The sequence below is a fragment of the Hemitrygon akajei genome, chromosome 19 (assembly GCF_048418815.1).
Source record: "Hemitrygon akajei chromosome 19, sHemAka1.3, whole genome shotgun sequence".
NCBI classification, from domain to species: domain Eukaryota; kingdom Metazoa; phylum Chordata; class Chondrichthyes; order Myliobatiformes; family Dasyatidae; genus Hemitrygon; species Hemitrygon akajei.
In genome coordinates this window covers 7,766,201-7,790,809 of record NC_133142.1, presented here as the reverse complement: position 1 = coordinate 7,790,809, position 24,609 = coordinate 7,766,201, and the positions used below count along the sequence as shown (strand labels likewise).

Sequence of the window (24,609 nt, the reverse complement as noted above, 5' to 3'; positions counted from 1 at the left end):
GGACCCTGGTCAGACCCCACTTGGAGTACTGTGCTCAGTTCTGGATGCCTCACTACATGAAGGATGTGGAAACCATAGAAAGGGTGCAGAGGAGATTTACAAGGATGTTGCCTGGATTGGGGAGCATGCCTTATGAGAATAGGTTGAGTGAACTCATCCTTTTCTCCTTGGAGTGACAGAGGATGAGAGATGACCTGATAGAGGTGTACAACTGATATTGGGTGATAAGGAAATGGCTGAGGCATTTTGTCTTGGTCTTCATGGTGGAGGACACGTCTAATATGCCAAAGAAGGATGTTATGGACAAAATGGGAGGTCAGGACCTTGATAAAAATCACTGTCACCAAGGAGATAGTGATGAGCAAACTAGAGGGCCTGATGGGATGCATCTCCAGGGTGCTGAAGTAATTGGTGGAGGTTATAGTAGATGGGTTGGTAATCACTTATCAGAACTCTCTAGACTCTGGGCAGGTCCCGGCGGATTAGAAGACAGCAAATGTTACGCCACTTTTTAAAAAAGGATGTAGGCAAAAGATGGGCAACTATAGGCCAGTTAGCTTAACGCCTGTAGTCGGGAAAATGCTTGAAGCTGTCATTAAGGAAGAAATAGCGAAACATTTAGAAAGGAGTGATTCCATTAGACAGACACAGCATGGATTCAGAAAAGGCAGGTCCTGTTTGACAAACTTACTGGAGTTCTTTGAGGACATAATGAGTGCAGTGGATAGAAGGGAACAGGTGGATGTCGTATACTTGGATTTCCAGAAGGTATTCGATAAAGGTGCCGCACAAGAGACTTATAAATAAGATATGGATGCATGGAGTCAGAGGAAGTGTATTGGTATGGATAGTGGATTGGTTAACCAATAGAAGCCAGAGAGTTGGTATAAATGGGTGTTTCTCCGGTTGGCAGTCAGTGGTGACGGGGGTGCCGCAGGGGTCGGTGCTGGGCCCTCAGCTGTTTACCATTTACATTGATGATTTGGAAGAGGGGACTGAGTGTAGTGTAGCAAAATTTGCTGATGACACTAAGCTGAGTGGAAACGCAAATTGTACAGAGGATGTGGAGAGTCTGCAGAGAGATATAGATAGGTTAAGTGAGTGGGCCAAGGTCTGGCAGATGGAATACAACGTTGGTAAATGTGAGACATTCCACTTTGTAAGGAATAATAGAAGAGCAGATTATTATTTAAATGGTTAAAGATTGCAGCATGCTGTTGTGCAGAGGGACTATTGGGAGTGCTTGTTCGTGAATCACAAAAAGTTGGCTTGCAGTTACGTGTTATTAAGAAGGCAAACAGAATGTTGGCCTTCATTGATAGAGGGGTTGAATTCAAGAGTAGGGAGGTTATGCTGCAACTATACAGGGTACTGGTGAGGCCGCGCCTGGAGTACTGTGTGCAGTTCTGGTCTTACTTGAGGAAGCTTTGGAGGTAGTGCAGAGGAGGCTCACTGGGTTGATTCCAGGGATGAAGGGGTTAACCTATGAGGACAGATTGAGTTGCTGGGACTATACTCTCTGCAGTTCAGAAGAATGAGAGGGGATCTTATAGAAAGATACAAAATTTTGAAAGGGGTAGATACGATAGAAGTAGGAAAGTTGTTTCCTTTGGTAGGTGAGACTAGAACTAGGGGACATTGCCTCAAGATTCAGGGAAGCAGATTTAGGATGGAGATGAGGAGAAACATTTTCCCAGAGAGTGGTGAATTTGTGGAGTTCTCTGCCCAGGGAAGCAGTTGAGGCTTCCTCACTAAATATATTTAAGAAACAGCTAGATAGGTTTTTACATAGTAAGGGAATTAAGGGTTATAGGGAAAAGGCAGGTAGATGGATCAGCCATGATCTTATTGAATGGCGGGATGGGCTCGATGGCCTATTCCTGCTCTTATTTCTTATGTACAAGATGATGAAAGGCATTGATTGTGTGGATAGTCAGAGGCTTTTTCCCAGGGCTGAAATGGCTAACACGAGAGGGCACAGTTTTAAGGAGCTTAGAAGTAAGTACAGAGATGTCAGAGGTAAGTGTTTTTTTTTTACACGGAAAGTGGTGAGTGTGTGGAACGGGTTGCCAGCGACAGCAGTGATAGGGTCTTTTAAAAGACTCCTGGATGGATACAGAGCTTAGAAAAATAGAACCCTAGGTTGTTCTAAGGTAAGGACATGTTCAGTGCAGCTTTGTGGGCCGAAGGGCCTGTATTGTGTTGGAGGTTTTCTATGTTTCTATGAATTGCTTCAGCCAGAGGGTGGTGAATCTGTGGAATTCATTACCACAGACAGCTGAGGAGGCCAAGTCTTCACATATATTTAAGGGAAACGCTGATAGATTCTTGATTAGTCAGGGCATGAAGGGATACAGGGGGACGGCAGGAGGTTGGTGCTGAGAGAGAAAATGGATCAGCCATGATGAAATGGGGAGCAGACTTGATGGGCCAAATGGCCTAATTCTGCTTTTATTTTATAGCCTTATTGCTACCAGTGCTCTATTCTGATGCTATTTTTTATAAAATAAACTTCATTCATAATTTTAAAAATTTACAGAATAAAGCATTTGAATCCTTTTCATTCCTAGTCAATACTTCCAGTACTGTTCTTTTACATTCCTATACATCAATAGCACCATGGTCTCCTGGGGTGGGACATTACTACAATAATTGAGGGTTTCCTCACCCAAGCCGGTCTTTCCCTATCCAGTAGTGGAAGAACCCTACACCATGGGCCTTCCTCACTGAGCCCTTGCCGTGGCTGCACCAAGTTTCAGTTCATCCCCCTCTTCTGATTTTTTTTTAAACCTGCGCTATTAAAGTACCTCAAAAGATCATGAAATGCAGGAGGCTTGTGTTGATATCAACACTAATACTCTAGGATTGATTGTGTGACTGAGGCACTTCTGAGCGCGGGTGGTGTTTTATAATGCAAATGTATTCACTTTGCATCCACTGGGTCCCTGCAGAACATGTACCTAACACAGGTCTACCAGACTATGAAGGGATTAGACATTGATGGAAAGGAGGGCGGAGGTTACAGGGCAGCAGCAGGTCAAAGTGTGGATGTAAAGCAGAGAAATGTGCAGCAGCCCAATCTAATCATTTCCTCCTTTGTTTGAGAACAAACAGCTAATTAAAGCTTCACACTAAATCCTTGTTCTGTGTTCATTCTACATCTCCTGCTGGTTGTTAATTTACTAAAGACCAGTACACCCATCAGTTATCATTCCCACAGGGTCCTAATGCTCTGCCTCTGCAGTACAACACAATGCTAATCAAATGCTCTAATGGCAGACTCCAGGATTTGTGTACACATTTAACACTGTTTTATGCTAGTCATACATTTCTACCAACTTCCAAGTGTTGCCGGAGAAAAGATGAAGAGAAAAACACTGATGGCCGAGTCCCAGCTGTCTTCCAGTTAAAGGTGGTGCTGGTGAATCTCAGTGACTTCTGGCTGGTGGCCAATGAAATAACTACCGGTAAATACTTCCTTAATCACTCTTTTTCTGGTAAACAGTCATCACAAGCAACAGCCTGCATCTTCCCTGATGAAGGGTCTCGGTCCGAAACGTCCACTGTATTCTTTTCCATGGATGCAGAGTTCCTCCAGCATTTAGTGTGTGGGGCTTGGATTTCCAGCATCTGCAGACTTTCTTGTTCATCTCTTCCCACTGGTCTAGGAGACAATGCGATGTGGCAGAACTGAGGAGAGGAGAGGCAGTGGGACCATCACCAAGATCGAGGAAGACCTGAGGCTCGATTGATTTAACCGCCAGGCCAAATCGGAAAGGTCAGGTAGAGGCCAAATTGAGGCAGTGGGGGGAAGGCTCAGAGCATATCGAAGTGATGAACCCAATTTTTGGACAATGATTTAAGCACCATGCTGAATCAAGGCAGTGGGGTCCAGGCCCCAGAGCATATTGAAATAACTGAACTCGACGATTTAAGCACTGGGTCAGATTGTAAAGGTCAGGGTGTCAGGATTTTCAGAAGGCATCTGATAAGGTCCCACATAGGAGATTGGTGGGTAAAATCAAAGCTCAGGGCATCGGGGGGAAGACATTGACATGGATAGAAAACTGGTTGGCAGATAGAAAGCAAAGGGTAGCGGTGAATGGGTGTTTCTCGGAATGGCAGGTGGTGACTAGTGGGGTGCCACAGGGTTCGGTATTGGGACCACAGCTGTTTACAATTTACGTCAACAATTTAGATGAAGGCATTGAGAATAACATCAGCAAATTTGCTGATGATACTAAACTGGGTGGCACTGTGACGTGATGAGGATGTTAGGAGAATTCAGGGTGACTTGGATAGGCTGGGTGAGTGGGCAGATACTTGGCAGATGACGTTTAATGTGAATAAGTGAGGTTATCCACTTTGGGAGTAAGAACAGGAAGGCAGATTATTATCTGAACGGTGTAGAGTTAGGTAAGGGAGAAATACAAAGAGATCTAGGAGTCCTTGTTCATCAGTCACTGAAGGTGAATGAGCAAGTGCAGCAGGCAGTGAAGAAGGCTAATGGAATGTTGGCCTTTATTACAAAGGGAATTGATTACAAGAGCAAGGAAATCCTTTTGCATTTGTACAGAGCCCTGGTGAGACCACACCTGGAGTATTGTGTACAGTTTTGGTCTCCAGGGTTAAGGAAGGACATTCTGGCTGTAGAGGAAGTGCAGCGTAGATTCGCAAGGTTAATTCCTGGGATGTCCGGACTGTCTTACGCAGAGAGGTTAGAGAGACTGGGCTTGTACACGCTGGAATTAAGGAGATTGAGAGGGGATCTGATTGCAACATATAAGATTATTAAGGGATTGGACAAGATAGAGGCAGGAAATATGTTCCAGATGCTGGGAGAGTCCAGTACCAGAGGGCATGGTTTGAGAATAAGGGGTAGGTCATTTAGGACAGAGTTAAGAAAAACTTCTTCTCCCAGAGAGTTGTGGGGGTCTGGAATGCACTGCCTCGGAAGGTAGTGGAGACCAATTCTCTGGATGCTTTCAAGAAGGAGCTAGATAGATATCTTATGGATAGGGGAATCAAGGGATATGGGGACAAGGCAGGAACCGGGTATTGATAGTAGTTGATCAGCCATGATCTCAAAATGGCGGTGCAGGCTTGAAGGGCCAAATGGTCTACTTCTGCACCTATTGTCTATTGAGGGAAGGGCTGGTTCAGTTCACTGCTCCAGTGAGGTTTATTTGGACAGACTCTGACTTCAGAAAATTACTTGCCTGAGTTTCTTTTGTATGATCTGTTTTTCCCCCCTCTGTACATTGGGGGTACGACGGTCTTTTTTATCATGAGTTCTTCAGGGTTTCTTTGTTTTGTGGCTGACTGTAAGAAGATGACTCTCAAGGTTATATATTGTATACATACCTTGACAATTAAATGGACTTTGAACTTTGAAACACCACACTACAGATAAGGTAAGATGCTTAACATGAGCCACGGGCCTGACACACATCCACATGTCTAAAGTACAGAATCAGGGCAGAAATTACTGATGAATCTCACTTCTCCAAAACATACTCAGTACGTGCAACATAGAAATTCCAGGCCCTTCAACCCATAATGTTGTGTCAACATTTTAACCTACTCCAAGATCAATCTAGCCCTTCCCTCTTACGTAGCCCTCCATTTTTCTATCATCTAAGTGCCTAAAAGTCTCTGCACGGATGAGATGGGCCAAAGGTTCTGTTTCTGTGCTGTACTTCTCTTTGACTCTATGAGTCTCTTAAACATCCCTAATATATTTGCTTCTGTCACCAACCCCGGTGCTGGGTGTTCTGTGCACTCCCCACTCTCTGGGTCTATAAAAAGAATCTACCTCTGACATCACCCCCTATACTTTGCCCCAAGCACCTTAAAATTGTGCCCCATTGCCACCTTGGGGAAAAAAATCTGCTCTCCATTCAACTCATACTTATCATTTTATAGACCTCTATCAAGTCACCGCTCATCCTCCTTTGCTCCAAAAGGCAAAGCCCTACCTGGCTCAACCTCAGCTCTTCAGTGCAGACTTGATGATTCATGCTCCCCTTCTCTGGCACTGTATTCTGATTAACACACAATTAAAGTACAGGGAGACTTTGATTTAATTATTGCAAAGCAACAGTACATGTTCCAGAATCATTACACCAATAAAGAATGAAATGAATTCAGTGCTTAAAGCAAAAAAGTTTCAATTTTTAATAAACTAAATCACAGGAACAACTAATCTTGTCAATGCAGTAGTCTATTAAAACAAGTTAGCCACGTCCTTTTCATCAGATGGTGAAAGAACTGCTGGCTATTTACTCGCTTCAGTTCAATTGCATTTTCCCTTCTGGGAATGTACAACGTCATAAAGATCAAAGTGGAGAACAAACAAACTTGCCGCAATTAACTTCTTCCAACGTGTAAACATTCAACGTGCTAACTACATATCAGAGGCCTCACGTTGTGTGGAGTTTCTTGGCTACGGGCTCCTCTGTCTTCTGGAGCCACATGTGCATTAATCCCACTCTTTTCTTTGGAGTCTCCACCTTAACTGGTGTTGGTCTTCCTGTGTCTGCCACTTCCTTCTTGGGTGAAGAGTTCTGCAGCCAGTTCTTCATCAGCCTGCTGCTGGCATTGGGTTTGGGTTCCTACAGGAGGCAATGGAAACACAACAATTAGACCCAAACTCAGTGGGCACAGTAGCGTAGGAGATAGTATAACGCTACTGTAGCATCAGAAATCTGGGCTCAACTCCCTCCATTGACCCCAAGGAGCTTGTACGTTCTCCCTGTGGCCGCGTGGGTTTTACTCAGCTGCTCTGGTTTCCGCCCACATTCCAAAAATGCATGAGTTAGAGTTAACTAAGTTGTGGACACGTTGTGTTAGCATGACAACACTTGCGGGCTGCCCAGCACAATCCCTGGACTGTGTTGTTCCTTATTTAGCGATACAGCTCAAACCAAGTCCTTCTGGCCCGTCGAGCCACACTGCCCCATCAACCCCTGATTAACGCTAACCTTTCTACAATGTCCAATTAACCTACCCAATACGGCTTTGGACCGTGGGGGGAAACCAGAGGACCCGGACATTCCACAGGGAGAACGTAAAGAGACTCCTTACAGAACAGCACTGGAATTGAACTTTCAATTCCGGAACAACTCGAGCTGTAATAGCATTGCAGCGACCCATTTTATTTTAGACAGTGGTAGGGGGTGGAACTTGCTGCCAGGAGGGGAGTAGAAGCAGGTATGGTAGTAATGTTTAAGAGGCAATTGAACAAGTAGGAAATGTTACACATTTCACTGTATGCTGCAATGTACATGTGACAATAAAGCTAATCTAAATCTTTAACTTTTGCTGTTGGATTCAGGTCAGTAGCTGGTGCATCCAATTGATTTTCTGTGGAATAGGCAGAAACAACAGCTAAGTTTGCATAATAAGCTACACAGTCCTTTCCAAAATGTAAAACAAATGTAAAAATGGTCAGGAGGTCAGGCAGTATTAAGAGGAGAAAAACTGAGTTAATATTTCAGGTTTATGGCCTTTCATGAAAGACCAGTTGATTACAACTGTATTCAGTGTTCATCTTCAATGCACTTCCTCAGCACACGCAGTTTGTTTCCACTGAGACTAGAACTAAAGGTCATGGATCAAAGGTCAAAGGTGAAATATTTAAGGGGAATTTGAGGGGGATCTTCTTTACTCTGGTGTGCAAGTGTGGAACGATCTACTAGCAGAAGTGGTGGATGTGGGTTTGATTGCAACATTTTAAAGAAGATTGGATAGGAACATTCATGGGATAGCTTTGAAAGGCTACGGTCTGGTGCAGGTAGATGGGACCAAGCAGGGAAACAGATTGGCACAGATTAGATGGGCCAGGAGTGTTACTGTGCGGCTGTATTCTATGATATTGGCCTGTGAAACCACTGACAGAGCATCAAACTTGCTTGTACTCAAGGAGAAACCTGGATTTCCTACAGCAGTTTCTTACGATTCAGTACCATTAACAGAACAGAGAAGAACACAATAAAGCTGATGCCAAGCCAGACAAGAACAAAATCCTGGCTAAAAGTGGTGGCTTTTCACATGCATCGCAACAGAAAAAGGTGGATGAGAAGTTTTGAGGGGGGAAACTAGGAAGCAGGGTGCAGTCAGCTGGAAGAAAGGACACCAATCAGTGCACTAGAGGAACAAAGAAATTGATTTTCAGAGCTGGATGTCACAGGAAGAAAAATGATAAACTGAAAACATTAAAATCAGTGTCAAAGAACAATCATGGGAGTGATGGTGTCTGGAACGTGATACAAACTGGGGCAGGAGGAACAGAGGTTACCTACTATTGGAGAGGAGAAGAATGAACCTGCACTAAACATTCCAAGGCTAGAGGGAACATGGATGAATGAGCCAGGCTGTGTTACATGGATGAAATTGGGCAGTGACGGTGACAGCAATGAAGAGCTCCAAAAGCCAGCATGGCCTCAGTTATGACACTAAGACAATCAGTCTGCTTCTGTTTTGGAGATCTGCTAGGTAGAAAGGTAGGTTATAAAGGTGCAAGGTCCAAGTAAATTTATTATAAAGTACGTACACATTATACAGTCTTGAGATTTGTCTCCTAACAGGCAGTCATGAAGCAAAGAACCCATTAAAAAAAGACCATCCATGTGCAGAGAGAGAAAAAAAACCAAATTGCACAAACAATAAACACAAGCAAAGAGAGTTCTGAACTGAGGTCCACAGAGAATCCGTCCCCAGACACCCTAGTTCAGTGCTGAGCGGAGCAGCAAGCGGAACCAGCCTTGCGCCCCGAGATCCTGAACTTTTCAATCTGCTCCAGCGCCTAAATAGTCCAAACATCAGGTTCAGTCACTCTGAGGCTTGGGCCCTGCCTCCTCGATGTGGCCTGTACCCGACCCTTTCGATTTGCCATCGTGTTTAAATCGTAGTCCAAACACTGGGTACAGTTGCTTCAGTACGCTGTGGGACCTGGACCCCAGAAAGCTATAGGTTTGCTATTCTGAATATATACAACCAAACGAAACAACATTCCTCTGGACCAAAATACACTTATCACACACAGCACATGTAACAATATATTAACTCACCACCTAACTAGAAAATATTTCAATAACCAAACAGGATGGAGGAATTATAGACACCGGGGGTGAAATGCTGTAAGAAAAGGAAAAGCCGTAAGACATAGGAGCAAACTCAGGTCATTTGGCCCATCGAAAGGAGTCTGTCCCATTACCAATGACTCCCTGACGACAAATGGAATGGATCAGGGCAAGTGTGACGAATGAGAGATTGCAGAATATGCAGTCAAGGGGGCAGTGGGTGGGTGAAGATGGATAAGGAGTTTGTCACCATGACATACAACCACATTATTGTCCTTCCACAATCTGACCTCATTAACAAGCTAATTCCCCGTGTATTATTATTGCTTAATTTAATTACTTTCCACTAATCAAAATGAAAGTAATCAATTAGAGGTCTTTCCACCACAGCTGAAGGGCAGACGTGGAGTTAAACCATAGGCTGCTCAGCATTTAATAAGAACATGGGTGGATCGTAAAGAGATTTCAAATGAGGAACAGCGGTGAATTCGCCCCCTCCTGGCGTATCGCCCTTCTAGCTCCAAAACAAGCTGGTTAGCTTCCTGCAGTTATCCAAACAGCTCCACGTGTGATCCCTGACAATAAACTTCAATCTGCGATCCATGACAATGAACTTCAGAAGGCACGAGCTCCTCAGGAACGTATAGTGGTGCGAACTGAACCCAAGTCCCTGGTGTGGCGATAGCATTTTGCTAGCCTCTCTGTTGATAAAGAGCTTCCTCCAGTAGGGCCACAGAAGGGGTGCCGACTCGAATCCCAGTATCAAAGTTAATGTCACTCAGTCAGGATGCGCCAAACAGTACACAGGAGGGATGGAAGCAGGATGATTCATGGTGTGCATGCTTCAGCTCCAGTGCAGGTAACAGGCATCGCAAACAGCATGGGACTGAATTACACAGAATCTGACATATTTCTCCCCAGCAGCAGAATGCAAGCAGCTTGTCTGAAGCATACTGGGCTGTGCATTCTCATCTCTCAGAGAGCCGATCCTCAGCTGCGTCACGTTCTACTCTGACATTATTGCTTAATCGGTCTTCGTTCAGCGCCGGATTACTGCAGCCACATTGACATCCTAGTCACCAGACATCGCACTCGCACTCAAAAGGGGCACAAGAAAAAGCATGCATGTAATTGTCATGCAAAAACTGAATCCATTTGCTATGCAACTACTGTTTAATAAACCTTAATTATGCTGCCAACTATAATTTAATAAACCAATTTTAGACTGAAAGCCAATAAATATATACTTGTCAAACTAACATGTTTCAAATTGTGCAAAAATGCTTTTACATCAATTGTTTGCTAAAATTAAATATATGTTAAAGCCTTTAATTCGGGGCACTGCGGTAGCATAGCAGTTAGTGCAATGCTATTACAGCTTGGGCCATTGGCGTTCAGAGTTCAATTCTGGCAAATTCCATAGGGAAGTTGTATGTTCTTCCCATGTGGGTTTCCTCTGGTTCCCTCCCATAGTCCAGAGACGTACCGGTTAGGAGATCAATTAGTTATTGTAAATTGTCCTGTGATTAGGCAAGAGTTAAGACTGTAAGATATAGGAGCAGAAGACGACCATTTGGCCCATCGAGTCTGCTCCACCATTCAATCATGGGCTGATCCAATTCTTCCAGTTATCCCCACTCCCCTGCTTTCACTCCATAGCCTTTGATGCACTTGCTAATCAAGAACCTATCACTGCCTTAAATACACCCAATGACTTGTTAAATCAACGGGTTGATGGGCAGCTCAGCTTGGTGAGCCAGAAGGGCCTGTTTTGCGTTCTATCTCTAAATAAATAAATAATGAGACGTCGCGGTCTGGAAATGTATTCTGATTTGTTAAATTCTTCCACTGCATTGAACTGAATTTGTATGCAATAACATTTGTCACCGCTAGATGGTACTGTCGCACCACATTCAAATTGACAGGCGGAACCTCACCACAAAACCAATTCTAATCCGTTCAAATCGTAGAGTTGATGAGGTTTAGTGTTGGTGATCTAATCCGTTCTACCTTCTTCCACCTACAATGTAATGAAGAGTACTACAGGAGTCCAATCTTGTAACATCGATCACACTATCAGAGTTTGAACACAAGAGATTCTATAGATGCTGGAAATCTTGAGCAACACTCGCGTGCTACGTTGGCGCCGAAATGTGTGGTGACACCCAGCTCACCCTTGGGTGTGTTGATTGTTAATGTAAACAATGCATTTCACTATATGTTTTGATGTACCTGCAGTAAACCTGAACCTGAAAATGCTGGAGGAACTCTGCAAGTCAGGCAGAATCTCTGAAAGGGAATAAACAGTCGACGTTTTGGGCCAAGACCCTTCAGCAGGACAAATATGACAAAGCTAATCTTTAAATTCTTTCAATCAAAACTGTATGCAGTACCCATTCACCCTTTAAAGTTTACTCAAAATTTCCCTACTTTTATACTCCTAGCAATACACAGATGTTGGGAGGATTTTCTTTCTTTCCCAGAAGATTTGAATTTATCCATAGTATTTGAAATAGGGACAATAATTGATGATTTTAGTTCTTTTAAATTCTCTTTCCCAGAACACTAGATGAGGCTTATCCACTGAGGTTGGGTGGGAATACAGCTAGAGGTCATTGGTTAAGGTGAAAAGTTTAAGGGGAACATGAGGGAAAGTTTCTTCACTCGGAGGGTCAAGTGTGGAATGAGCTGCCAGCACAAGTGGTGCATGCAAACTCTCTTTCAATGTTTAAGAAAAGTTTGGATAGGTACATGGATGGTAGGGGGGGTTTGGAGGGCTATGATCCCAGTGCAGGTTGATGTGAGTTGGCAGTTTAAATGGTTCAGTACAAACTAGATGGGCCAAAAGGACTGTTTTTGGGTGGTACTTTTCTATGGTTAACAGAGCATGAGCAAATTTAAAGCAGAAAGTAGGGATAGGGGAATTTGTCAGAAACGGAATAAGGTAAAGGATCAGTCATTTTCTTACTAAGGAACCAATTTTTCTTTTAACTCTCACACATTAAAAGGCCTGGAATTCCTCTTCAGTGCATTGAAGCATTGTTTCTGGGTCAGAGTAGTCCAGAAAACCCAGGAAAGTATCAGACACAGAGTCTGAAGTCATGTGGAAGAAGTCAACCTGACAGACAAGCGGGCATAGGGGGATGGCAGAGGTAGGTTCCCCCTGCCCCATACAGAGTGATAGATGAGTGTAACGCACTGGCAGGATTGGCAGTAGAGGCAAATACATTCGGGACATTTAAGACAAAAAGACAAAAGGAACAAAATTAGGCCATTCCACCCATTAAGTCTTTTCCATCATCTGAACATGGCCGTTATATTATCCCTCTGAACCCCATTGTCCTGCCTTCTCCCCGTAAACTATTAGACTGTAAGACACAGAAGCAGAATTAGGTTCAGGGGATCAGCGGCTCGAAAGGCACTTGCATGAAAGAGAAATGGAAGACTATGTGGGACAGGAGGTTCTGATTGAAAGGGTTGGCACAATATCGTGGGCCGAAGGGTCTGTACTGTTGACGTTCTAACAGTCAGTCAAGCTATTCCTGCTCCAGTTCCCAGGAGCTCGGTGTTTTTATTTTTTGTACTGAGCGAGCAACTCTATTTCTACATTACTGCTCCCCGTAGCCATTTTTTTTGCAGACATACAAACCGCTGCCATGTGTCAGAAGGTTCTCTCCGGATGGGTGAACTTCAAAATTCATTGCGTGATCCATCACCACATTTCAATCTCAGCCTCGCTGTCTCTATCTATGGCACCGTTGCTCTTAAGAGAACGCTGTGTACATGCCGATGTGTCCCTGCCACACTGCAACTGCACAAGCATCATTCCAGCTTGATGGAAAATTGACATTAGAAAGAAACTGCTGCAGCAATAAACTTCAGGCAATGTGTGGGAGACACCCACATAGGGAGTCTGCAGGGGGGAGAGAGAGAGAGAGACAGGCACACACACAGACCCACACAGCAATTCAGGGAGGAGAGAGGCAGAGACACACAAAGACCTGCAGGGGGGAGGGGAGAGAATGAGACAGAGAAAGGCAGAGACCCACAAGGGGATCCCACTGGGTGGGCGTACAGAGAGAGACACAACCATGGGGTTCCTACGGGGCAGAGGGGAAAGAAAGAGAACCTAACCAACACAGGGGTCTCATTGGGTGGGGGGGTGGGAGGGAAGAGAGGGAGGAAGGGAAGGGGAAAGGGAAGGGGAAAAGGAAGGGGAAAAGGGAGGGGAAAAGGGAGGGGAGAAGAAGGAGGGAGGAAAGGGGGGAGGGGAGAGAGGGAGGGGAGAGGGGGAGGGGAGGGGAGAGGGGGAGGGGAGAGGGGGGAGGGGGAGAGGGGAGGAAGGGAAGGGGAAGAGGGGGAAGGACAGGAAGGAAGGAAGGGGGGAGGACACACACATACAGGCCCACACGGGGTTCCTGCAGGGGACGGGGAGAAAAAGAGACAGGGAGAGCGGAGACCCACACGGAGGTCCCAGGAGGGGGAAGTGGAGGTGGAGGGGGGAGAGGCAGACAGACAGGTCCATACGGGGGGGGTTCCTGTGAGGGAGAGAGAGAGAGAGACCAAGACCTACACAGGGATCCTGCGAGGAGACAGAGACAGAGACACACACTAGGGGAACGCTGGGGTGATACATTTCAAGTTGACTGGAGGAAAGCATATGGGGGATATCAGAGGTAAGTTTTTTCCCCTGCTCACAGAGTGGTGGGTACATGGAACAACCTGCTCGGGCTGGTCATACAAGCACATACATTTAAGACAGTCTGATGCACATGCATGAAAGAAAAATGGAAGGTTATGTGGGAGGAGCACACAAAATACAGAAGGAACTTAGGGAGTGAGACAGCATCTATACAGAGGAACAAACAGTGAACAGTCAAGGTGAGAGGGAGGGGTTGGGAGAAAGGAGTACAAGATGGTAGGTGATAGGTAGAACCAGGTGGTGGGAAAGATGGTTAGGGGGTGCTTCCGCATAACTTTCGAAATTTAGATCAAGCATCGCCCAAGAGGGGAGAAGAAGCTGAGGAAAAAAGCAGAGTCTAGTGAAAGATGCCCAAACAGCAGGAGAAGGAGCCCACAGTCAGGGCTGGACAGATCAAAATCTACACTGCTGCACAGAGGCATATTCAGAACACAAATCCCAAGAATAACGCACCTGCCTCTGAGGCTGTGTGCCCACGTGATTGGGCGGTGCGGCTCGGAGAGCCAGCAGAGCTTCCTTCACTCCACACCGTATCGCAATAAAAATCAAAAAATGCTACTGTATTGTAATTCTTGTACGTGCTTGCAAGAAAATGAACCTCAAAGTAGTACATGATAACTCTCACATCTTCAATGGCCTGGAACCCCTCTTCAGTGAATCAAAGCACCATTTCTGGGTCAAAGTAGTTCAGACCACTCCAGGAGAGATCAGACTTCACGTGGAAGGAGCCAGCCTAAGAGACAAGCAGGCATAGGGGGATGTCAGAGGTAGATTCCCCCCCCCCCCCCACAATACAGAGTGGCAGGTGAGTTGGACGCATTGCCGGGGTGGTGGTAGGCACAGGCACCTTGGACTTGAGTCCTGTGCCAGGGTGCCTGTGTGCCCAAGGAAGAGAGCTGTGTTCAATCTTTAGGAACCTTGAAGCCCAGCTAAGGAAGTAAAACAAGGTATGTATCCAGACGAGGGATGTGTTAAATGTGATCCAGTCCACATCCGAACAGGCTCCATTTACACCTGGAGTCAGGCACGAAGAATGGGCAAGGTGTAAAGGATAGGACCATCAGGGTCTCCCTCCCCCCATCTGTGACAACTACTGGATGCATTGTAGACGAAGAGACCCAAGCATTGTTGAAATCCCTATCACTCATCCCACAATCTCTTTGATCCACTACTGGCAGAGAGGGAGGTACAGGAGCATCAGGACGAGGACTGCCAGACTGGGTAATGGCTTCTTCCCCCAGGATGGGAGACAAATGAATACCCTACTTTCACAGAGGTCTCATCACTAGGACAGCGAGCTGTTTACTGCACTGTTTACCTTTGCTGTGGGCTTCACACACACTATATTAACTTTTTATCTAATTTTTTTATTATTGAGATACAGCGCAGAATAGGCCCTTCCGGTCAGCAATCTCCCGATTTAACCCTAGCCTAAACACAGGACAATTTACAATGACCAACCGGTATGTCGTTGGACTGTCAAAGGAAGCCAGAGCATCTCCAGAGAACCCACACGGTCAGGGGGAAAACGTACAAACTCCTTACAGACAGCAGGAGGGAACTGAACCTGGGTCACTGGTACTGTAAAGCATTGTGCTAACCACTGCGATACTGTATTGCCCCTTATTTGTGGTAATACTTGGTTAAATGTGCTGTGCATGATGTATGTATTATGAGTGCACCATAGTCCGGTTCATTTGGCCGTATACACATACAGCCTGGGTGACGGGGTGGAGATAAGTCCCTACCAAAGGAGGTGCGAGGCACTCTTACCCTCCGAAAGCCTGCAGGTCACCCTTGGGCAAAGTGTAGCAGCTGCTTAGCCCCCGATCAGGGTCACATGAAGCCATGGGAGCAGGTGGTGGATGGTCGTATGAGCAGCCGGTGCAGATCACAAGTCCTGGTTGTGCGACCACTGACGCCAGGCAGACAATCTCTGAAGAGTATTGATGATGCCTGGGGTCACCCGTCTCGTAAAGATGCTGCCCAGAAGGTGGCAATGACAAAACACTGCTGTAGAAAAATTTGCCAGGAACAACCATGGTCATGGAAAGACCATGACTGCCATGTCATTCAACATGGCACCAAAGGAGCATTATGTACAGTCAGATAACAACAAACTTAAATGTGAACTTGAAGTGGGAAGGGGGGAGAACCTGTCACCTACAAATCTGCATCCAAGGAAGCAAAAGGTGTTCTTAAATAAAAAAATAAATCTTGCACCGTCTTTCCACCAGGTACCTTTGAGTTTAGAAAACACAAAACTCTCACCTTTTTCATTTCCAGTTCTATGGGTTTGATGCACTCGATGTTGTCATTCCTGGAGTTATTGACCAGGGTGGAGACTGGGTAAAGAGCGATACATTCTGTTGGGTGGATCAGTTTGATGGCCTCCATGACGGATATTTCACCATAATCCAGCCATCTGCGCACAGCATCCTCTCCATCCAGAATAGCAGGCATCCTACACAGAGAGAGCGAGAGCGGTTCACATTCAACCTTGCTACGTTTCAAGTACTAGTTCATACACACCACACATTCTATGCATAAGGGATGCCTGGTGGTTTAAAACTTCCACCTGTTCTGCTCCTTTAATACAGTAAAAGTTACACCATCCATAAGACATAGGAGCAGAATTTAGGCCATTTGGCCCATTTGATCATGGTTCATCCATTTCCCTCTCAACCTCATTCTCTTGCCTTCTCCCTACAACCTTTGACACCCTGACTAATCAAGAACCTATCAACTTCTGCTTTAAATACACCCAAAGACTTGGCCCCCACAGCTGTCTGTGACAATGACTTAGAGAAGGTGCAAAAGAAATTCAGCAGGATTGGAGTGTATGTCTCAACAGGTTAAGCAAGTTAGGCCTTTTCTCGCTGGAGCGAAGGAGGATGAGAGCTGACTTGATAGAAGTATACAAGAGTCATTAATAGATCGACAGCTGGAGACATTCTCCCAGGGTGGAAATGGCTAATAAAAGAGTTCAAAACTTCTTAGGTCTTGGGACTCAGGCCAAAATGTTGACAGTTTATTCCCCTTCATGGATGCTGCCTGACCTACTAAGTTCCTCCAGCATTATGTGTTTAACTCAGATCTTGATCTGCACAGGTGTCAACTCCACTTCTACGTCTACACAAACTTCATAGCCTGCATCTGCATAGCCAGCAATTGCACAGCACGAACATCCACTTCTCTAACTTTCGGTAATTCCACAAGCCTCCTCTCTCCTTTTCCATTACCTCTTCTGGCTCCTCTCTTACCCAGTCTCCTCAACCGCTCATCACCTCCCTTTGGTGTCCTCTCTGTCCTTTCTCCCATGTTTCCCTGTCCTCTCCTATCATATTCAATCTTCTTCAGCCCTTTACCTCATTCACCCATCACCTTCCAGCTTCTTAGTTCATCCTTCCTCCTCCAGCCACCCATCTTCCCCCTCCAATCACCTGCCAGCTTGTAGTCCTTCCTCTCCATTTTCTAAACTTTCCATTGCCCACTCATGCTTCTTCTAACCCCTTCTCTTCTCCTCACCTGACCATCACACCTTCCTCTGGGTCACCTCCTCCTCCCCTTTCTCCCATCAGATCCCTTCCTCCTCAGCCTTTACACTTTCCCCCCCTCTCACCTCCCAGTTTCTCACATCATCCCCTACTTTACCCTCACCTGGTTTTACCTATCAACATCCCCTCCCCCCACCATGTTATTCTGACTTCTGCCCCCTTTCTTTGCAGTCCTGTTGAAGGGACTCAGCCTGAAACGTCAACTGCATATTCCTCTCCAGAGATGCTCCCTGACCAGCTGAATTCCTCCAGCATTTTGTGTGTGTTGCTCTGGAATTCCAGTATCTGCAGAAGCTCGTGTTCACTCCTCCTTACCTTTCGTGTACCCAGCTGATGGCTTTGGAAGCACTCACAGTGATGATGGTGTGTGTATATAGTTCCTCGCCGCCACTCGGAGGTTTCCAGCAGTCAAACAGCCCAGCCATTGTGAGCAGGCGCCGGCCCTTCCACTCTTCACCATCAACCAACCTGAATCATCAACAAAGAGTTAATCCACTCCACAGAAAAGTCGAAATGGGACAGAAGAAAAGAATCTGGGAGCAAAAGACACATTTCATTAATATTTATAGAGGCAGACAAGATAAAAACAGGCTCTTTAGCCCTGTGTCCACCCCGCTTACACCATATAGAATGTAGCGATTAGCATAACACTTTACAGCACAGACGATAACCAATGATGGTTCAATTCCCACCAATGTCTGTAAAGAGTTTGTATGTTCTCCCGTGACCATGTGGGTTTCCTCCAGGTGCTCCTGTTTCCTCCCGCATTTCAAAAGACGCACGGTTATGGGTAGTAAGTTGTGGGCATGCTATTTAAGGCAGAAGTTGATAGGTTCTTGATTGGTCACGGCTTGAAGGGATACGGGGAGAAGGCAGGAGATTGGGGCTGAGGGGGAAAATGGATCAGCCATGATGAAATGGCGGAGCAGGCTCGATGGGCCCTATGCGCTAATTCTGCTCCTATATGTTCTGGTGCTTTTGCAGTCGGTTTCCTTTCCTGCCTGTACTTCACCATACTTGTTTGAACAATAACAAACATGACCTGAAATAACAACTGTTTCTCTCCCTACAGATGCCCATGATCTGCTGAGTGCTTCTCGCACTTTCTATTTTTGGGTGTCCAGCATCAGCAGATTTTGCTCAAACGCGTTGACAATATAAAGACAGGAAGTGCTGGAAATACTCAGAGGTCAGGCTGGGTGTGTGGGAGGAGAAACAACTTAATATGTCAGGTCCAAGATCCTTTATAATTCTCACATTCTCGTGAGGACATCCCAAAGTGCTTTACAGCCCAAAAGTAAACTTCTCAAGTGCAGTTACTTTATTGTCTTCTTTGGCAATCCATCAGAATCAAAGATAATTTGCTTCCACCCCAGTTATGCAGGTTTTGTGATGACACAGAGGGAGATTAAATGAACCAAGTTGGACTGAATATGACTGGACACTTTCGATGACTTTGTGAGGTGGTGTTTTATATTCCCCCGTTTTACTTTGTTCATCTTTATTTTTGCCGTTTGCGTGATTGTTTTTTTTTATTACTGTGTGCGCGGGGGGGGGGGGGGGGTTAATGTTTTTCTTTGAACCAGCTCCATGTTTTTTTTTGTTTCATGGTTGTCAGTGGAGAAGGCAAATCTCGGTTGTATATTGCATATATACTTTGATAATAAATGTACTTTGAATCTTTGATGAGACCAGTGTGGGAGCAGCATTCTCTTCCATTGATGGGGCAGGTCATGTGAGGTGATGGTTCTAGTACATAGACTAGAGGTTCTCAATACCGTCCCAAATCTACTTCTCCACTTTGACACAACAAAGAACAGCTCAGCACAGTACAGGCCCTTCAGCCCACTGCTAGATAATCAATCTAACACCTCCCTCCAGCAAAGCCATCAACCTTGCTGAATCAATCTAAGAGTCAAAGTTCAGAGTACGTACACATCACCATATACTACCCTAAAACTTTTTTCTTTCAGGCATTCACGGTAGAACAAAGTAATACAATAGAATCAATGAAAAACCACACACAATGACTGACAAATCCGCATACACAATAAAAACAATAAAAAATAAATAGGTAAATAAGTAATATTGAGAAGATATACTTAAATGCTCCTCACATACAGTATCTGCCTCTACCACAACTGTGGCAACACACTGCATGCACCTACCACACTCTGTAAAAAAAAACAACTTAAAGTCATGTCCATTGTATCAGCCATTTCCACACTGACTGTCGACACAATCGATGCCCCTTATCATCTTGTACGCGTCTGTCTACCTTGTATGCCTCTTCACTTCAAAGAGGAAAGCCTGAGCTCACTCAAACCATCATCATAAGACACGCTCTCTAATCCAGGCAGCATCCCGGTAAATCTCCCCTGTACCCTCTCTAAAGCTTTTCCATGTCTTTCCTATGAGGTGATCACAATACACTAAGGGCAAACACGAGGAAATCTGCAGATGCTGGAAATTCAAACAACACACACAGAATGCTGGTGGAACGCAGCAGGCCAGGCAGCATCTATAGGAAGAAGCACTGTCAACGTTTCGGGCCAAGACCCTTCGTCAGGACTAAGTGTAGTTTAACCAGGGTTTTATAGAGTTGCAACATTACCTTACAGCTCTTGAACTCAGTTCCCTGACTAATAAAGGCCTTCTTAACCACCCTATCAACTTATGTGGCAAAATGAAGACACCTATGGTCGTGGACCCCAAGTTCCCTCTATTCCTCCACACTGCTAAGAATCATGATGTTAACCCTGTATTCTGCTTTCAAATTCAACCTTTGCAGGTGGATCACTTCACACTTCTCCAGGTTGAACTCCATCTGCCATTTCTCAGCCCAGCTCTGCATCCTGTCAATGTCCTGTTGTCAACTACAGCAACCTTCTACACTCTCCACAACTCCACCAACCTTCGTGGCATCTGCAAGCTTACTAACCTCTCTCCCCACTTCCTCATCCAGGTCATTTATAAAAATCAAGAAGACCAAAGGTCCCAGAACAGATTTCTGTGGAATACCACTGGATACTGATCTCCAGGCAAAGTATGCTCCATCTAGTACTACCCTCTGCCTTCTGTGGGTGAGCCAATTCTGAATTCACACAGCCAAATTTCCCTATCCCATTATAACCTTCCACACTATCCATCATACCAATGTATAATGATTGAACAATCTGATTTAATAGCATTCACTGACAAACAGTAAATTAAAGCACCATCATCGTTATTACGTATGACATGGGCGATCACGGCCTTTCCATGACCATGATTACTTTTGACATTTTCTTCCTGTAGAAGTGTTTAGCCATTGCCTTCTGGCAGTGTCTTTACAAGATGGGTGACCCCAGCCATTATCAATACTCTTCAGAAACTGTCTGCCTGGTATCAGTGGTCGCATAACCAGGGCTTGTGCACTAGCTCATATGACCACCCACCGCCTGCTCCCATGGCTTCACGTGACCCTGATCGAGTTGTGGGGGGGGGGGGGGGGGGGGCTAAGCAGGTGTTGCACCTTACATCTCCTTGTAGAGACACAACTCTACCCCGCCACCCATCAATAAATTCATGGGGATTAAATCCTCTCTTTTCATTCCCACAAAGCCAAAAGGTAGTTTATGAGCAGTTGAGGGCGCAAGTAGCTAATCAGCCTGATGCTGAATTTGAAAGACTAACTCCTCCTAGCGTAGCACTAGGTGTTGGCCCAGACTTCTTGGAGGCTCTGGGCCTGAACAAAGCAGCTCTTCCTCTCCATCCACACAATCACAAGTGTAGGACATTTTGGCATCAGAGGTGGAGTTGGGCCATTACTCATACAACACCATCTCTTTGACTGAGATAATTAATATAATGGACAGAAATAGCTTTGTTTCCACATAGGGCCGAGGTCCGGTGAAGGGCTCCCTGCTGTCTACACCATCAATATCAGCTCCATCTTCCCATCACTTAACCTCACCATATAAACCCACAGGACACTTACAGCGTGCAGTCAGGAACACTTCATCCCTCAATGCGCTTACATTCCGATCAATATCATGTGAAAAAGTAGAAGGGTTATTGCATAACCAAAAATGGAGCAGAAACAATGGTTGATTTCTCCTGCTCCTAGCCAAGGGATTCATTTTTCAAAGCACTGATGCATTTTAAAAAGTAAAGCCTCAGTATTATAATTGGTACCTTGCAATTTTAAAAAAAATCGCCACAATGGTTTAGACCACAGGGAAGCAGGCTATCACTTTAAACAATAAACTGCGAGTGTTGTCTATCCAAACCAGATTAATGGGCAGGTAATTGTGGCAACTGTATCTGATCACTGCTCTCAAACGTCCTCTCTCTCTCTCTCTCTCTCTCTCTCTCTCTCCCCCCCCCCCCCCCCCCGGACTAATTTAAACAGACTGAGCTAATCGCAGCTCTCTTCCCCTCCTGATTATCCTCCAGGAAAGATGCTGATATGGTGAACAATCACCATCGAAACTGAGTCAATTCTAATCAAGGAAAATGACCGATTCAGGTAAACGCAGCTGATTGTGGGGAACACACTCAGCAAAATTAAACAATTTATAAAAGGACAGGATCAGAGAAAGCCAAATGAGGATCAATTCCACCCAGTTTCGAGAGGTTTGTTTTGTGCTCATCGATTCAAATACTAATTTTGGCACCAATCTGCTTTTGTCACAATGAGCAGGGAGGTCGGCATAAATACTGGGATCAGTGCACGTGCGCTCCGCTGGTCTCCCTCCTCACTCTAAATACCAGCTTCACGACCTACACCCTAGGTAATGACCTAATTCTGCTCTTATATTTTATGGTCTTAAACCTAAAGAGTGCTAAGGGTGAGGTCAGGAAGACTTTATGTAGTTAAAACTCCAACATTGTACTGTTGTCACAAAGACAATTTTCATAACATATGCCCATGATATTACATCAGATTCTAATGGAGCAGGAGGATGACATTTTTCTGTTTTTCTTCTCTCTCCATCTTGCACTTGTGACATTAATTTAAGTTTACGTTAAGTTTGTCATCACAGTTTGTACTGTGATACTGCTGCTAAAGCTAGTTTACCTGTATGTCTGATAACAATGAACTTATCCCAGTGTGATAGTTTTGTAAAGTTGCAACACTACATACAGGCAGACCCCAGGTTACGTACGGGTTCCGTTCCCGAGTCCGTCTTTAAGTCAGATTTGTACGTAAGTCGGAACAAGTACAGCCGGTATTATTTAGTGTCAGTTAGTCAAACGTTTGTCTTAGTATATAGTATATATATTTACCTTTCTATGCATATAAAACACTTAAGAAACATATGTATTCCAATAATTAAACCACTGCGTCGCTTCGTAATAATTGTAGCTTTCATCGGGGCAGGCCCTTTCACATGCTCCGTTATTCTCACATTATCCGTTTTCCTTTAAAATTGTTCCGATCGTAGACCGACTGTAGCCTAACACTTTTCCAATGACTGATGGCATTTCACCTCTTTCCAAACGCTTTATTATTTCCACTTTATTTTCAATCACGATCGCTTCCCGTCAATGGAACAGAAACACTGCGGGCGGTGGGTCCCGACCTCCGCCAGCTGCCGAGCTCCGCTGGGTCCTAAGGACCACCGCACTAAATTCCCTGGGTCCTAAACTGCACGGCACTGAGACAGGTTAAATGGGACAAGTGGGGGCTGTGCTGGGTTTGGGTATTTGATCCTCCACAATATTCCGCGTGGGAATTTAAACTGGAGGGTGGCAGTGTTTTTTTTACAAGGTCGAGTTGCAAGCTCGACATCAACCCGGCACGGATGGTATGGGAGTCACTGGATCGACATCAACCCAGCACGGGAGCGGTCTGTCACTAAATCGAACTCAGGAACCTCCGTTCTCTAGCCTGGTGCTAATCTCACTGCGCCACCAGCTGACTGGAATGGGGGGGGGGGGGGGCGGTCAGGGTGAATCTTACTAAGAAAAATTTAAGCCAAATACAAAGTTAAACACTCAACACAGTGTCAACAGCAACGACTTAAAATGGTGGACTGCATCGCGATCCGATTTAAAATGGCGGACAGCGTTCTCCTTCCTTGGTTCGTAAGTACGAGTTGTCCGTAAGTCGGAGGTTCGTAACTTGGGGTCTACCTGTACTTGTTTTTTTATTTTATGCCCTGACCTATGAAGGCAAGCAAAGAATTCAAAGTACAGGTGTCCCCCATTTTTTGAACATTCGCTTGACGACAACTCGCTGTAACGAAAGACCTACATTAGAACCTGTTTTCACTAACCAAAGAGGATTTTCGCTTTTACGAAAAAAAAGACGCCCGCTTTATACGTGTGTTTACCCCGAGAAAGACTACAATGACTGTGAAACCTTGTGCGGGCAAGTTGTTTGCGCATGCGTGTACGTGCATATGCATGTACGTGCTGATCTTTATTCTCCAAATCGATTTTGGCTCGCTGTCTTCAGGTTTTTGATAAGTGAAACTACACCGTACATACAATATTTCTACTTTATATAGTGTGTATATTTATCATATCATTCCTGCTTTTACTATATGTTAGTTTTATTTTAGGTTTTATGCGTTATTTGGTAGGTTATTTTTTGGGTCCGGGAACGCTCAAAAATTTCTCCCATATAAATTAATGGTAATTGCTTCTTCACTTTACGACATTTCGGTTTACAAACGCTTTCACAGGAACGCTCTACCTTTGGATTGTGGGGGAAACCTGTACATTTATTATCAAAGTATGTATAAATAATGCAACTTTGAGATTCACATGCTTACAGGCAGCCAAAAGGCAAGAATCCCAAAAGAGCCCAATTAAAAAAATGGGACCAACACCAAATGAGCAGAAACAGAAACACAGACAGACATACTTTATTGATCCCGAGGGAAATTGGGTTTCGTTACAGTCGCACCAACCAAGAATAGTGTAGAAATATAGCAATATAAAACCATAAATAATTAAATAATTATAGGTAATTAATGCCAAGTGGAAATAAATCCAGGACCAGCCTATTGGCTCAGGGTGTCTGACAGTCCGAGGGAGGAGTTGTAAAGTTTGATGGCCACAGGCAGGAATGACTTCCTATGACGCTCAGTGTTGCATCTGGGTGGAATGAGTCTCTGGCTGAATGTACTCCTGTGCCTAACCAGTACATTATGGAGTGGATGGGAGTCATTGTCCAAGATGGCATGCAACTTGGACAGCATCCTCTTTTCCGACACCACCATCAGAGAGTCCAGTTCCACCCCCACAACATCACTGGCCTTATGAATGAGTTTGT

At 45.0% G+C, this 24,609-nt stretch overlaps 1 protein-coding gene across 9 annotated transcripts in view; it reads right to left on the bottom strand.

The window, feature by feature from the left end:
* Positions 1-6,153: 6,153 nt before the first annotated feature.
* hmces (5-hydroxymethylcytosine binding, ES cell specific) overlaps positions 6,154-24,609 on the bottom strand; it is a 58,467-nt gene continuing 40,011 nt past the window's right edge. For all 9 annotated transcript variants that reach the window (XM_073072037.1, XM_073072028.1, XM_073072032.1 and 6 more), the window contains 3 exons: positions 17,658-17,807; positions 16,057-16,249; positions 6,154-6,614 (listed from right to left, as the gene is read on the bottom strand). In XM_073072037.1, coding sequence (XP_072928138.1) covers positions 6,423-6,614; positions 16,057-16,249; positions 17,658-17,807 — 535 coding nt within the window. In that variant the 3' untranslated portion in view covers positions 6,154-6,422. The remainder of the gene's footprint in view (positions 6,615-16,056; positions 16,250-17,657; positions 17,808-24,609) is intronic.